The following is a 13,310-nucleotide window of genomic DNA, read 5'->3' as shown; positions in this document are numbered from 1 at the left end:
CCAGTGGAGGATAAAGTCAAGGCCACCAAGGAGGCTTCGACCCCATGAAATACAGGGTTGAAATCTTTTTTAGGCCTGATAAATTACTATGGGAAGTTCATCCAAAATTTGGCCACTTTGTCGTCACCCTGGTCCATGTTACTGAAAAAACATCAAAGGTGGTCATGGCAGGTAGCACAGGATGAAGCTTTCGCGAATGTAAAACAGCAACGCGGTCCTTGAATGTACTGGCCCATTATGACCCCAGAAAATAACTAATACTGATTTTCTGATGTCTCTCCATTTGGAGTGGGTTCAGTCCTCTCACAGCGATAGGGCGATGGCAGGAAGAAGCCCATTGCATACATGTCCAAGACCCTGGTGAGAGCTGAGCAGTATTATTCACAGATTGACAAGGAAGATATAACTGTTAATTTTGGTGTGAAAAAGGTCCACCTGTATGTCTCATGCCAACGTTTTGTAATCATAGCAGACCATAAGCCTTTGCTGGGCCTTTTCAATGAAGTTAAAGCAATTCCCCCCCGTCGGTTCGGATCCAATATTGAGCCTTGTTACTGGTGACCTATGAATACTCCCTCAAGCACTGCCCTGGAGCACGTATTGCCAACAATATTGCTCCCGAGTCACCTCCTGCTGCCCCTGAGCCAGAGCTGGAAGAGTTTGTTATGTCTTTAAACATTTTAGATACCTTGCTAGTATCTATGAAACAGATCAGAGCTTGAACCCAGAAGGACCCACCTTGACCAAGTTATGGCACATGATCCTCAGTGATGGAACCAGAGGACACTCCATGGACCGCATTAAGCCTTTCTGCCTGAAAAGACAAGAACTATGTGTTGAAGATGATATTATCCTGTGGGGATCCTGGGTGGATGGCTTGCCCCTGCCTAGGTCAGCGTCTAATTCTGATGGAATTACAGAACAGTCACCCCGGGGTATCCAAGATGAAGATGCTCATGAGGAGCTACGTTTGGTGGCCCAGGCCCATGTAGATAGAGGGCCTGATGAAGCAATGTTCCTTGTGCCATAAGAACCAGAGCCTCCAACCTTCAGCCTCCTTACACCCATGTGAATGGCCAGGAAGACCACGGGTACGGGTGCACGTAGACTTCCCTGGTACGTTTTTAAGGTCAATGCTTCTCATTATGGTCAACACCCATTCTAAATGGCTGGAAGTGCATCACATGGCCTTCATGACTTCTCATACCACAACAGAAAAACTCAAGGCTTTTGTGCCCAAGGCATGCCAGGAGTCCTTGTATCCAATAATTGTACTACCTTTACCAGTGGGGAGTTCCAGGCATTCTTGAAGTCGAAAGGCTCAAGCACAACCGGATAGCGATGCACCACCCCTCGTCCAATGGTCTGGCAGAGCGGATGGTAGACATTCAAGAATGGAATGAAGAAACAGCCAGTGGGTTCTGTGGACCAAGATTGGCTCGATTCCTGTTTGACCACTGAATCACATGTCACATCACTATGGCAGTCACTCCAGCGAATTACTGATGGTATGGCAACTGCACACCAGGCTGAGCCTGCTATTTTCAAATTTGGTATGGAAGATGGAATCCAAGCAGCAGAGCCAACAGAGGAATTATGACACCAGGAGGCCCGAGAGAACAGGAGATGATATATACCTACGATGGTTGGGGATGGCTCTTGGTGGATCCCTGGAGTCGGGTTGTAGAAGATGGGGCCGGTCTTCTATAAAGTCAAGGTTCTAGGAAAGGCCATGAAAAAACACATGGACCACCCGAGGAGTAGGGAGCCCTCTCTAGTGGAAACGACGCCCCCAACACCAGTCGTAGCCACCTCCGGCACAAGGTTTCAGTCCATGGGCGACTCTAGAGTCGGTCACCCGGACAGTGAAGACACGGGATCCGAGATGAAGGCTGAGGAGACTGTTTTGCCTCCGGAGGCAAACACTAAGGATGAGCCCCCTTCTGTAACCCCTAGGTGCCCATTGAGGAAGCGGAGATCCCCAGTCCACTTCACCCCTCTGATCCGTGTCCACCTGCTCACACTCTAGGCTTAGTGCCAAAAGGCAGAAGAGGCCCCATCGCCATGGGAGTGATGGGGGTGAAAAGAATTTGAGGAGAGAGGGATGATATAACCCTCACAAAAACCACAGGGGAAATCACTGATTGATCTCCCCATGGGCTTCAAAGAATATGAGTTCATATGTTGAGTGGGCCAAGGCCTGTCCAATGGGGGCTCACCAATGGGGCCTTAAATATTGACCCCCCCATTCCCAGACTAACAGTGCGCATTAGTTCCGCACTAGGACTGCATGCTTCAGATTTGTGTGTATTCGAGAATAAACCTGCTTTGCCTGTTAACCTGCGCCTCCTGGAATTATTACAATTATTTTCTAAAAGCCTTTACTTGACCAGACAACAGAAAGTTAAGCTCAGCAGTGCAATTTTCACACTGTAAGCCCTTTATACCTTATGTTTAAATCAGGGTGAACTTACATACAAATAAAGAGCAGTAGACCATTCAGTCTTCGACCCTGCTTCGCCATTCAATAAGATCATGACTTATCTGATAGCAGCCTCAATTCTGAAATCCATTTACTCCCGATACCCTATCACCCACTTTCTTTCCAAGAATCGATCTACCTCTGTCTTAATTATATTCAAAGACTCCACTTCCACAATCTTTACAGCAAGAGAGTGGCAAAGACTCACGATCTTCTCCATGAAAGAAATTCACCTCATCTCAGTTTCAATTGGGCAATAGCTTATTTATGAACAGTGACCCCTAACTCTAGATTCTCCCACAAGAGGAAACATTCTCTCCACATCCACCCTGTCAAGACCCCTGGGGATCTTATATGTTACAATCAAGTCGCCTCTTACTCTTCTAAACTCCAGCGGATACAAGCCTGGCCTGTCCAACTTTCCCTAATAAGACAAACAATCCATTCCAGATATTAGTCTGCTAATGCTTCCGTGAATTGCTTCCAATGCATTTATGTCTTTCCTTAAATAAGGTGATAAATACTGGACACAGTGCTCCAAATGCGGTCTCACGAGTGCCCTGTACAATTGAAGCACAACTTCCCTACTCTTGTATTCAATTCCCCTCACAATAAATGATATAATTCTATTAACTTTCTTAATTACTTGCTTTACATGTATACTAGCTTTTTGTGATTCACGCACAAGGAGACGTAGATTCCTCTGCACCTCCAAGCTTTGCAATCTCTCACCATTTAGATAATGCTTTTTAAAAATTCTTCCTCCAAAATGGACAATCACACATTTTCCGACATTATACTCCATCTGCTAGGTCTTTGCCCATTCACTTACCAACTGTATATTTTTGAAGCCTCCAATGTCCTCTTCACAACTTCCTTTCTTACCTATCTTTGTGTCATCAGCAAATTTGGCAACCATCTCATCAATCCCTTCATCCAAGTCATTTATATAAATTGTAAAAACCTGACATTCCAGGACTGATCCCTGTGGCACACCACTCATTACATTTCACCAACCTGAAAAAGACCCATTTATCCAACTCTTTGTTTCCTGTCAGCCAACTAATCTTCTATCCATGCCAATATCTTACCACCTGTAATATGAGCTTTTATTTTTCACAATATCCTTTGACGTTGCACTTTATCCAATGCCTTCTGAAAATTCACTGGTTCCCCTTTATCCATAGTTCAGGTTACTTTCTCAAAGAACTCCAATAAGTTGTACAACATGATTTCTCTTTCAGAAAACCATGTTTACTCGCCTGATTATCTTTGCTTTATCCAAATGCCCTGCCAGAACTTATTATAGCTTCTAACATTTTCCCTATGACAAATGTTAAAGCAACTGGTCTATAGTTTCCCGCTTTCTGTCTCCTTCCCTTTTTGAATAATGGAGTTACATTTGCTATTTTCCAATCTAACGGGAATTTCCCCAAATCTAGGGAATTTTGGAAAATTAAAACCAATGCATCAAATATCTCACAAAACATTTTGATTAAGGTCCTAGGATGAAGTCCATCAGGACCCAGGCTCTTATCAGTCCGCAGATCCAACAATTTACGCAGTACTACATCTCTGGTGATTATAAGTTTCCTGAGTTTCTTCCTACCTTCCTTTTTAGCTGCTTCTGGAATGCTACTTGTATACTCTATACTGTATACAGATGCAAAATCCCCGTTCAATTCATCTGCCATCACCTTGTTCCTTCCATTATCAAATCTCCAGACTCATTTTGCATAGGGCCAATGCTCACTTTGTTGACTCTTTTCTAAAAATATTGATAAAAACTCCTACTTGCTGTTTTATATTTCTGACTAGCTTTCTCTCGGGCTTTAATTGTTCTCTCATTATTAATGTTTTAGTCATCATTTGCTCTTCCTTAGACTCGGTCCAACCTTCTGACCCATCACCTATCTTTGCACAGTTATATGCTTTTTCTCTAACTTTGATACCATCTTTAACCTTACTAGTTAACCATGGATGGTGGATCCATCCCTTGGGACTATTTCTTACTCATTGGAAAGCATCAATTCCATGCTTTCTGAAATACCTCCTTAAACATTTGCCACTGTATCCTTATTGCCCCGCCCCTTAACTTAATTTGCCAATTCACTTTAGCCAGTTCAGCTATATGTCCTCATAACTGCCCTTATTTAAGTCTAAAAACATAGTCTCAGATCGACTCCTCTCTCCCTCAAACTAAATAGAAAATCCAATTACATTACGGTCACTGCTACCAAGGAGTGCCTTCACTATGAGTGATCATTAATTACTCCCATCCCGTTGTACAATACCAGGTATTGTACAGCATGAAGAGGCTTTTTTAATTATTGGCTAATTATTCAACGAAAGACTTTAAAGGTGAAAAAGCCAGGGAATATCAATCCACAACTTGCAACACTTTAGCGGTCTCAAACAGAGGAATTTTGCTGATGAATCCTATATGAGCATTCTGCTTAAACTCCATTTGCATGTTGTGTTCCATTATCCCAAATAGGCCAAAATGGAGTGAAATTAATAAAGTTAATATGAGTTAGATATCTCAGTAATTTTAAATCAGACTTACCCAACTTAATACTTGACGCTCTTTGGGCTGATCCTTACTTTTAATTAAAAGATGCCGTTTTCTTAATCTCCAACCTTGGAGGGAAAAAACAATTAATGCTCTAGATTTGCAATAAATCAGCTACAAAAGGTTGGTGTTATCATCTTGTTTACAGTACAATACATTTTTTAAAACTGCAGTCATAATGGGAAAGTATCACATTTTAAACCTTTCTTCAGAACTACAGTATTTTCCAGAATTACATTCCACCGAAATTAATTCCATTCAATCACATTATGGACAAAAATGGAAAAGTATATCTAACAAAACATTTGGCATGGTAGCACGATGATTAGCACTGTTGCTTTACAATGCCAGGGACCCAGGTTCGATTCCCGGCTTGGGTCACTCTCTATGCAGAGTCTGTCTGCACTTTCTCCCAGTGTTTGCGTGGGTTTCCTCCAGGTGGGTTTCCCCCCCATAAGTCCCGAAAGACGTGCTGTTAGGTGAATTGGACATTCTGAATTCTTCCTGTTTATACAAACAGGTGCTGGAATGTGGCAACTAGGGGATTTTCACAATAACTTCATTGCAGTGTTAATGTAAGCCTACTTGTGACAATAAAGATGATTATTATAAGGTTCAAACCGAGTGCCCTTAATTAAATATGTTTTCACAAAGATCAATGTGTGCTCTTTGATATAAAATGATGGAGAGATTATCTGCAAACCCCGAGTTTCAAATCCAAGCATAACTCTTTATATATTCACTCAAAAATTGGTCAACACCAGTCAAAAATTTATTTCTAGCAATCATCAGTACATGTCATACAGTAAAGATAGGACGAAGCACTTCTCTGAACCAGGGAATTTTTTGAAATCTTGTTAAAATTCTCTTAGGATATTTACAATAAGAAAATAGAACTCCTATTAATCTTAAATACATTCTTAAACGACATCCCTAATTATTGAGCTCAGGTGGTAATTCAAAAACCCTCTAAATATTAATATTGGTTCTGCTGCATTTCCACAAGCTGAAAATCAAGTTGGCCCACATGTCTTATGCAGCTAGCAGAATGAAAGTTAAGAGTAAAAATAGAAGATGCAGAGATTTGCACTCTATGAGTAATGGGGCCAGGTTTTATGGGCAAAGTTGCTACAAGTAAACTTAATTCAATAACATTAAATTTGAGAATGGAACACAGCAGAGAAGGGTATGAGTGTGGACTCTAGTCAATTCCAATACATGTAGAAGAAGCCCAAGCAAATGTACACAGTGTGTTTGCGAAGATTTGCAGGTCTTTTCAGGTTGTGTTTTTTTCTAGTTTATACCAAAGTGCATATAAATCCATTCACCTCAGATTGTGCATTTAATGAGGGCAGCACGGTGGCGCAGTGTTAGCATTGCTGCTTGTGTGAGTCTTACCCCCACAACCCAAAGATGTGCAGGATAGGCGAGTTGGCCACGCTAAATTGCCCCTTAATTGGAAAAAAAAAATTGGGTACTCTAAATTTATTTTTAAAAATAAACAACTGACGAAATTCACAATTAACATTAAGCTGATGCACGGGATACGATACGCACAAAACACGATTTAAAAAATTATAAATGGGGATATTTACCACCACCAGGGCTCATCTGCCTGAGTGATGAGATAAAAGTTTTATTTTTGCAGCTGTTAAGGCCCTATGTAAACAAATTGGGGAAGTCTCGGCCTACACCTATAATTAAAAAAACTACTTTCAATTTCGTACTAATCAGAAAGGCTACAAGTAAAATAAAAATGTAATTGCAGCTGGGGATAAGAATATTGCCAGGAAAGAACAGAGATGCTGACACTAAATCTGCAGAGCTATCTGGATATACTAGAGACAAGAGAAACTTAACTGTGACACATCTCTCCTCAACAAGCAGAACTATTCACAAAATAGATGCATAGACTACACTGCAGATTTTACTCACCTATTTCCTTTAGTGGTTCTACCACCTCCCAGTTAGGTTCCGAACGGAAGAACATCGACACCTGCTGTAAGGCTATTTCTGTTTAGTAAGTTAAAGAGAGGGAAAAATGGACTGTAAACTATTGCATATAAATGTTCAATTCGGAACATTGAAAAATAAGAAATTCATATAAAACAGATAAATTAACAAACAATAACTTTTTTTAATGTCTTCCAGTAATTAGTCTGCCATACTGGACAGGAATTTGGGACATGTAGTAATGAATAACTTTGATGTCATGGTTACTATTTATGGAAACATTTTTGCAAACTTCTTGTTTTGACTTACAAGATAATACATGGCTTAGAAAGGATGGACGCAAAGAAACTGTTTCCGTTAGGCGAGGAGTCGAGGACCCGTGGGCACAGCCTTAGAATTAGAGGGGGTAAATTCAAAACAGAAATGCGGAGACATTTCTTCAGCCAGAGAGTGGTGGGCCTGTGGAATTCATTGCCGCAGAGTGCAGTGGAGGCCGGGACGCTAAATGGCTTCAAGGCAGAGATAGATAAATTCTTGATGTCGCGAGGAATTAAGGGCTATGGGGAGAATGCTGGGAGGTGGAGTTGAAATGCCCATCAGCCATGATTGAATGGCGGAGTGGACTCGATGGGCCGAATGGCCTTACTTCCACTCCTATGTCTTATGGTCTTATGATCGTTGATTCAGCTGCAAGAGCCTAAAATACTTTCTCTTAATTCCACTCAATTGTAAGCAGTGGTTGCCCAACAATAGAATCATAGAATTTACAGTACAGGAGGTGGCCATTTGGCCCATCAAGTCTGCACCCACCCTTGGAAAGAGCACCCCTTGGAAAGGGAAATTTTGATCGGATCAACGAAAATAACTTTTGGAACCTGTACTGCTCAGATAGAACATATTTAATAATTTCAAATTTGATCCTTGTGTGTACTGGATTGACCAATCTCAGCTAGGATAACAGAGGAGGCACGGGGCTACAATTGGACTTGGGTTCCCAATCTAGTTACGAGCCAAAGTTTTTGAGCTTCTGATTGCCCTCTAGAAATCTGTTGGTGGCAGATGTGAACAGACGATATGACAGCATTGCCCAAAGCTCAGTCAGTGGTGACTGCTTCACAGACATTAAAGTTCTCCAGTTCAAATACAAATAACTGTAACTTGTACTGGATGGCTGTTGCCATTTGCAAGATCAAAGTCCGGAATGAATCATCGTCGTTACCAGAGGAACCTTTGAACAGAGAAACTTAAATTGAAAGAAGGAAAAAAGAACTAAAAAATGAAACCTTTTACTGTTTTCACCTTAATTTTAAACATGACAGACGGTGATGTTGCTGTGTGCAGGTTAATTAGTTACTAATATTTTTGAACCGTACTTACATTTTGAGAGCTTTGCTACAACAAGAAACTAGAGTACATACTATTTTGTAGAAGATGCAATTTGCAGTAAACAAACTTATTAAACCATATATTTGTAAAGCACAAAAGTATGTTTCTATGGTACTGACCAGTATAGTTAGATGAGTAGTTGATGGGATCAAGAAATTTTTTAACCAGTTCACAGTTGGATAGCATATGCTGTGTTGTGATGAAATTCAGGTAATTCTGAAGTCCTCGTTGTCTTTCTGCTATGAACTCACGATCCATATTTCCAATTAGTTTTTTGGGAGGTAGAGGTAGGGCCAGACCTGAGATCTGTAATAAACTCAAATTTAGTGTAACTGTAAGCATATTGATCACTTGGCATACTTACTTTATTCTATATTTATGATTTTTAAAAACAAGTTTGAAACAAATTTGACTTTGTTGTATGCTTTTCAACAGCTCATAACTCAATAGTCTTTAAAAACTCACCGTTGTGAGATTTTGAAATTTGAATATATTTCATGAGGTTTTGTATCGGGGGACTAATAGTTATGAACTTGAGTTAGCCACTTTTAAAATAAGTTAATTTTAATTTCCTTTAGACAATTAACAAACAAGATAATTGGGGAATAGGAAAGCAGCTGCTTGTGAGAGACTATACTTAATGAATTTATGACCTCAATGGTGCCGCTAAGTCTGAATTCAAGTAGTTTCCTGCTTTGAAAGAAAAGTCAACAGTATTGAGTTTATGGTTTGAACTTAGGATGACACCTTATGTTTAAACAAACCATGCATTATTTTAACTGACCTGTACCAGAAGCAGGCCTTTATTTTCTGGTATTATGGTAGGAAGTGTTCTTAACTTTTGATCTTAATGCCTTTAGTATCAGTTGGGTTTAGGTTAAGATATGTTGACAAGACAAAATGACTTTATTTATGACTGCTGTGTGTCTAAAGGAAATGCATCATTTATTTGCAATGAATGTAAACTTCTGGGGTCTAAGGAAGAGATACAGCTGTGCCTCAGTTTATGACTCACAAAGCAGGGGTTGCAAAGGTAGGGTATCACAAAATGTCTTGAACCCAATGGCCAATAGAAGTGAACTAGACTATTTCTAAACTAAATCCCAGAATAATGAGTTGTGGGGATAAAAGTTGGAGAATTACTGTCCTTGTTGGCATAGTTTATACCATCACTTCAATGGTATATTTATTCCGAGACATAATAATAATCTTTATTATTATCGCAAGTAGGCTTACATTAACACTGCAGTGAAGTAACATGAAAATCCCCTATTCGCCAAACTCCAGCACCTGTTCGGGTACTGAGGGAGAATTCAGAATGTCCAAATTACCCATCAGTACTTCTTTCAGGACTTGTGGGAGGAAACTGGAGCACCCTGAGGAATTTCACGCAGACACGTGGAGAACATGCAGACTCCACACAGACAGTGACCCAAGCGGGAATCGAACCTGGGACCCTGGCGCTGTGAAGCAACTGTACTACCGTGCCGCATAGATCATCATTACCTCTGAGATAGAAGAAAACAGACCTTGGCTGTGCTGTCAGGTAAGGTATTTACAGGCCGTCTTCACTGCTTCTTGTTAAGTATATTTATATGTTATTTAATAAATTCTGCTTAACTCAAATACTAGTTGTCCATACCTTGTTAGGTCAAGCACAGCTGAGAACCCTAGCACTAGAAATTACAAATTCGCACCTTGGAGTTTTAATTAGAAGGGTTTTATACATCGGAATCATCAAATGTTCACCTTGTCATATCATTTACATTTTGATTGAACTCCTTGTTAATTTCTAACCATTGTCACGGCTGTAAATGAACAACATTCTCAACTTTATATTTTATTAAAGTGCTTTATGTCTACCAAAGCAAATGACAAACATCTGATCAATGACTTGAAACAAAACCCTGAAATGTAGCAACATTAGAGAACTGCAGCATGGGTCAAAGACCAGGACAATTGTGAGCTCTTAAAAAGTTTTTAAAATATATTTTATTCCAAACACAGTCAAATACAGACAACAAATAACACATCAAAATAAACATGTCACAGTTTGCCAAATACCCCCCAGCTGATGAACAGATCTTCAAACACGGACAGAAATGGTCTCCACTGTGCGTAAAACCCCTCTTCCAACCCCCGAAAGGCAAACTTTTCCAACCTCAAGAATTCATACAGATCCCCCAACCTCGCCACGACCTTTGGCGGCACTGCCGACCTCCAACTCAGTAATACCTGTCGCCGGGCAATCAGAGAGGCGATGGCCACAACATCGGTCCCTTTCCTCTCCAGCAGCCCTGGCAATTTCAACACCCCAAAAATCCCCACCAAAAGGGCACGGCATCATCTTTTTCTTTTTTTTTTTAAATTTTAGAGTACCCAATTATTTTTTCCAATTAAGGGGCAATTTTAGCATGGCCAATTCACCTAACCTGCACATCTTTTGGGTTGTGGGGGCGAAACCCACGCAGACACGGGGAGAATGTGCAAACTCCACACAGACAGTGACCCAGGGCCGGGATTCGAACCCGGGTCCTCAGCGCCGTAGGCAGCAATGCTAACCACTGTGCCACCGTGCTGCCCCGGCATCATCTTAACCTCTATTTTCGACATAGTCTAAAATATTGCCTCCCAGAACATTTACAGCTTTCCACACCCCCAGAACATATGGGCATGGTTCGCCGGCCCCCTCCCACCTCTCTCAGGCATCCTCCACTCCCAGGAAAAAACCTATTCATCCAGGTTAGTGTTATATGGACTCTGTGCACCACCTTGCATTGTAGAAAGCTCATCCTCGCACAAGAGGAGGAGGCCGAGTTGACCCGATGCATTATTTCACACAAGGCCCCGAAGCTCATCCTCCCACTTCCGCTTAATCCCTTCAACTAGTATCTTCTCCTTCCCCCCAACCACCCAGAGATATTCCCGATCATCCGTTCCGCCCACTCATCCGAAGCCAACAACTTCTCCAACAACTTATACTCCAGTAACTGCGGAAACAAAGGTAACTCCTTCCATGCAAAGTCCCATACCTGCAAATATCTAAACTGCTCCCCCTCGGCAACTCAAACCTCTCCCGCAGTGTATCCAACCATACAAACGTACCCTCTACAAGCAGGTCCCTTACCCACTCTATATCTTCACCATGCCATCTCCCATACTGCGCATCTATCCTTCCAGGTATAAATCTGCGGTTCCCGCATAGGTGGGGCCAATACTGACATATATCTTCGCTTAAAATGCCTCCTCAACTGTTTCTAAATTTTGATCAATGACACCACCACGGGATTACTAGTACATTTCCTCAGAGAAAACGGGAGCGAAGGCATTGCCAGGACCCTCAAACCCATCCCTCTGCACAAAGCACCCGCCATCTGCATCCATTCCGACTCACCTTCTCGGTGCTTGCCATCCAATAATAATGCAACAGGTTTAGGAGTGCCAGCCTCCTCTCTCCCCCCCCCCCCCCCCACCCCCGGCCACCTGCCCTCCCTCTACAAAAAAGCCCTACTGATCGGTGCAGACTCAATGGACCGAATGCCCTCCTTCTGCACTGTAAATTCTATGATTCTATGAATCCTCGGCGTCTTGCCAGCCCAAACAAATTCAGAGATCAATTTATTCACCCTCCGGAAAAACGCCTTGGGAAGGAAAATTGGAAGAGATTGAAAGATAAAAGATTCACACTTCTCCACTGGGCATTCATGGAAAGACCTCGCTTTTTCCCACATTTAATTTTTACCCAGAAAATGTTCCAAATTTCCAGCAAGTCCAGAATTCTCTCATACTCTCCAGTTGATTCGCAACATACAACATTAAATCATCAGCGTACAACGAGACCCCATGCTCTCGGTCCCCCCTCACAATCCCCTGCCACTCATTCGAGGCTCCGAGTGCAATCACCAAAAGCTCAACAGCTAACACAAACAACAGAGACAACGGGCATCCTGCCTTGTCCCCCTATGCACCCTAAATTACCCCAAAATTTATTGCATTTGTCTTCACACTTGCCATGGGGGATACATATAATAACCTTATCCATTCAATGAATGTCAACCCAAACCCAAACATCCTAAGAATCTCAAAAAAGTACCACCATTCAACTCGATCAAAGACCTTTCTCCCCATCCATTGAAACGATCACCTCCGGTATTTTACTCCGCGACAGGATCATAACCATATTCAATAGTCTCCTGATATTACTGGACCAACTGCCGGCCCTTTACAAACCCTGTCTGATTTCTAGGACCACATCCAACACACATCCCTCCAACTGCCTCGCCAACAGCATGGCCAGAACCTTAGTGTTCGTCTTCAATAACAAACGGGCATGTAGGACCCACACACAGGGCGGCATGTGGCGCAGTGGATAGCACTGAGACTGCGACGCTGAGGACCCAGGTTCGAATCCTGGCCCTGGGTCACTGTCCGTGTGGAATTTGCACATTGTCCCCATGTCTGCACCCCCACAACCCAAAGATGTGTAGGTTAGGTGGATTGGCCACACTAAATTGCCTCTTAATTGGAAAAAAGATAATTGGGTACTCTAAATTTATGAAAGAAAAACGTAGGACCCACACGCAGTCGGGTCCTCATCCTTCTTGAGGATGAAAGAGATAGAAGCCTATGTCTGTGATTCATTAAACACAGTCAAAGATGAGGTGCCAACTGGACTAAAAACTGCTTATAAAATTCAACCGAGAAGCCATCGGTCCCGGCGCCTTCCCCGATTGCACCAGGCCCACACATTCCATTCTGCCCTGCAGTCCCAATGGCGCCTCCAATGCCTGATGCTTCTCCTCCTTCATCACTGGAAGTGCTCCATATTCGCGCCCTCCCTCCTGGGTTCAGATCTATACAGCCCCTGGTAAACGGCCTCAAACGCCTCATTGATTTTCTCTGGTGCTGTTACCAACC

The 13,310-nt window shown here is 42.1% G+C and overlaps 1 protein-coding gene across 6 annotated transcripts in view; it reads right to left on the bottom strand.

The window, feature by feature from the left end:
* The window catches only part of pxk (PX domain containing serine/threonine kinase), a 93,566-nt gene that overhangs the window by 64,552 nt on the left and 15,704 nt on the right, over window positions 1-13,310 (bottom strand). For 5 of the 6 annotated variants that reach the window (XR_005462221.1, XM_038810509.1, XM_038810506.1 and 2 more), the window contains exons 4-6: window positions 8,513-8,699; window positions 6,990-7,067; window positions 5,049-5,122 (exon numbers count right to left, since the gene is read on the bottom strand). Coding sequence is in view for 5 of the 6 variants with exons in the window: in XM_038810509.1 (XP_038666437.1) it covers window positions 5,049-5,122; window positions 6,990-7,067; window positions 8,513-8,699 (339 nt within the window). In the remaining variant the exon portion in view is untranslated. Of the gene's footprint in view, window positions 1-5,048; window positions 5,123-6,989; window positions 7,068-8,512; window positions 8,710-13,310 lie in introns of all 6 variants that reach the window. The other variant, XM_038810512.1, reaches the window with a different exon arrangement.

The sequence above is a fragment of the Scyliorhinus canicula genome, chromosome 11, assembly GCF_902713615.1.
Source record: "Scyliorhinus canicula chromosome 11, sScyCan1.1, whole genome shotgun sequence".
Lineage (NCBI taxonomy): Eukaryota > Metazoa > Chordata > Chondrichthyes > Carcharhiniformes > Scyliorhinidae > Scyliorhinus > Scyliorhinus canicula.
Note: the sequence above shows the minus strand (reverse complement) of the source record. Positions and strands in the feature narration are given on the sequence as shown.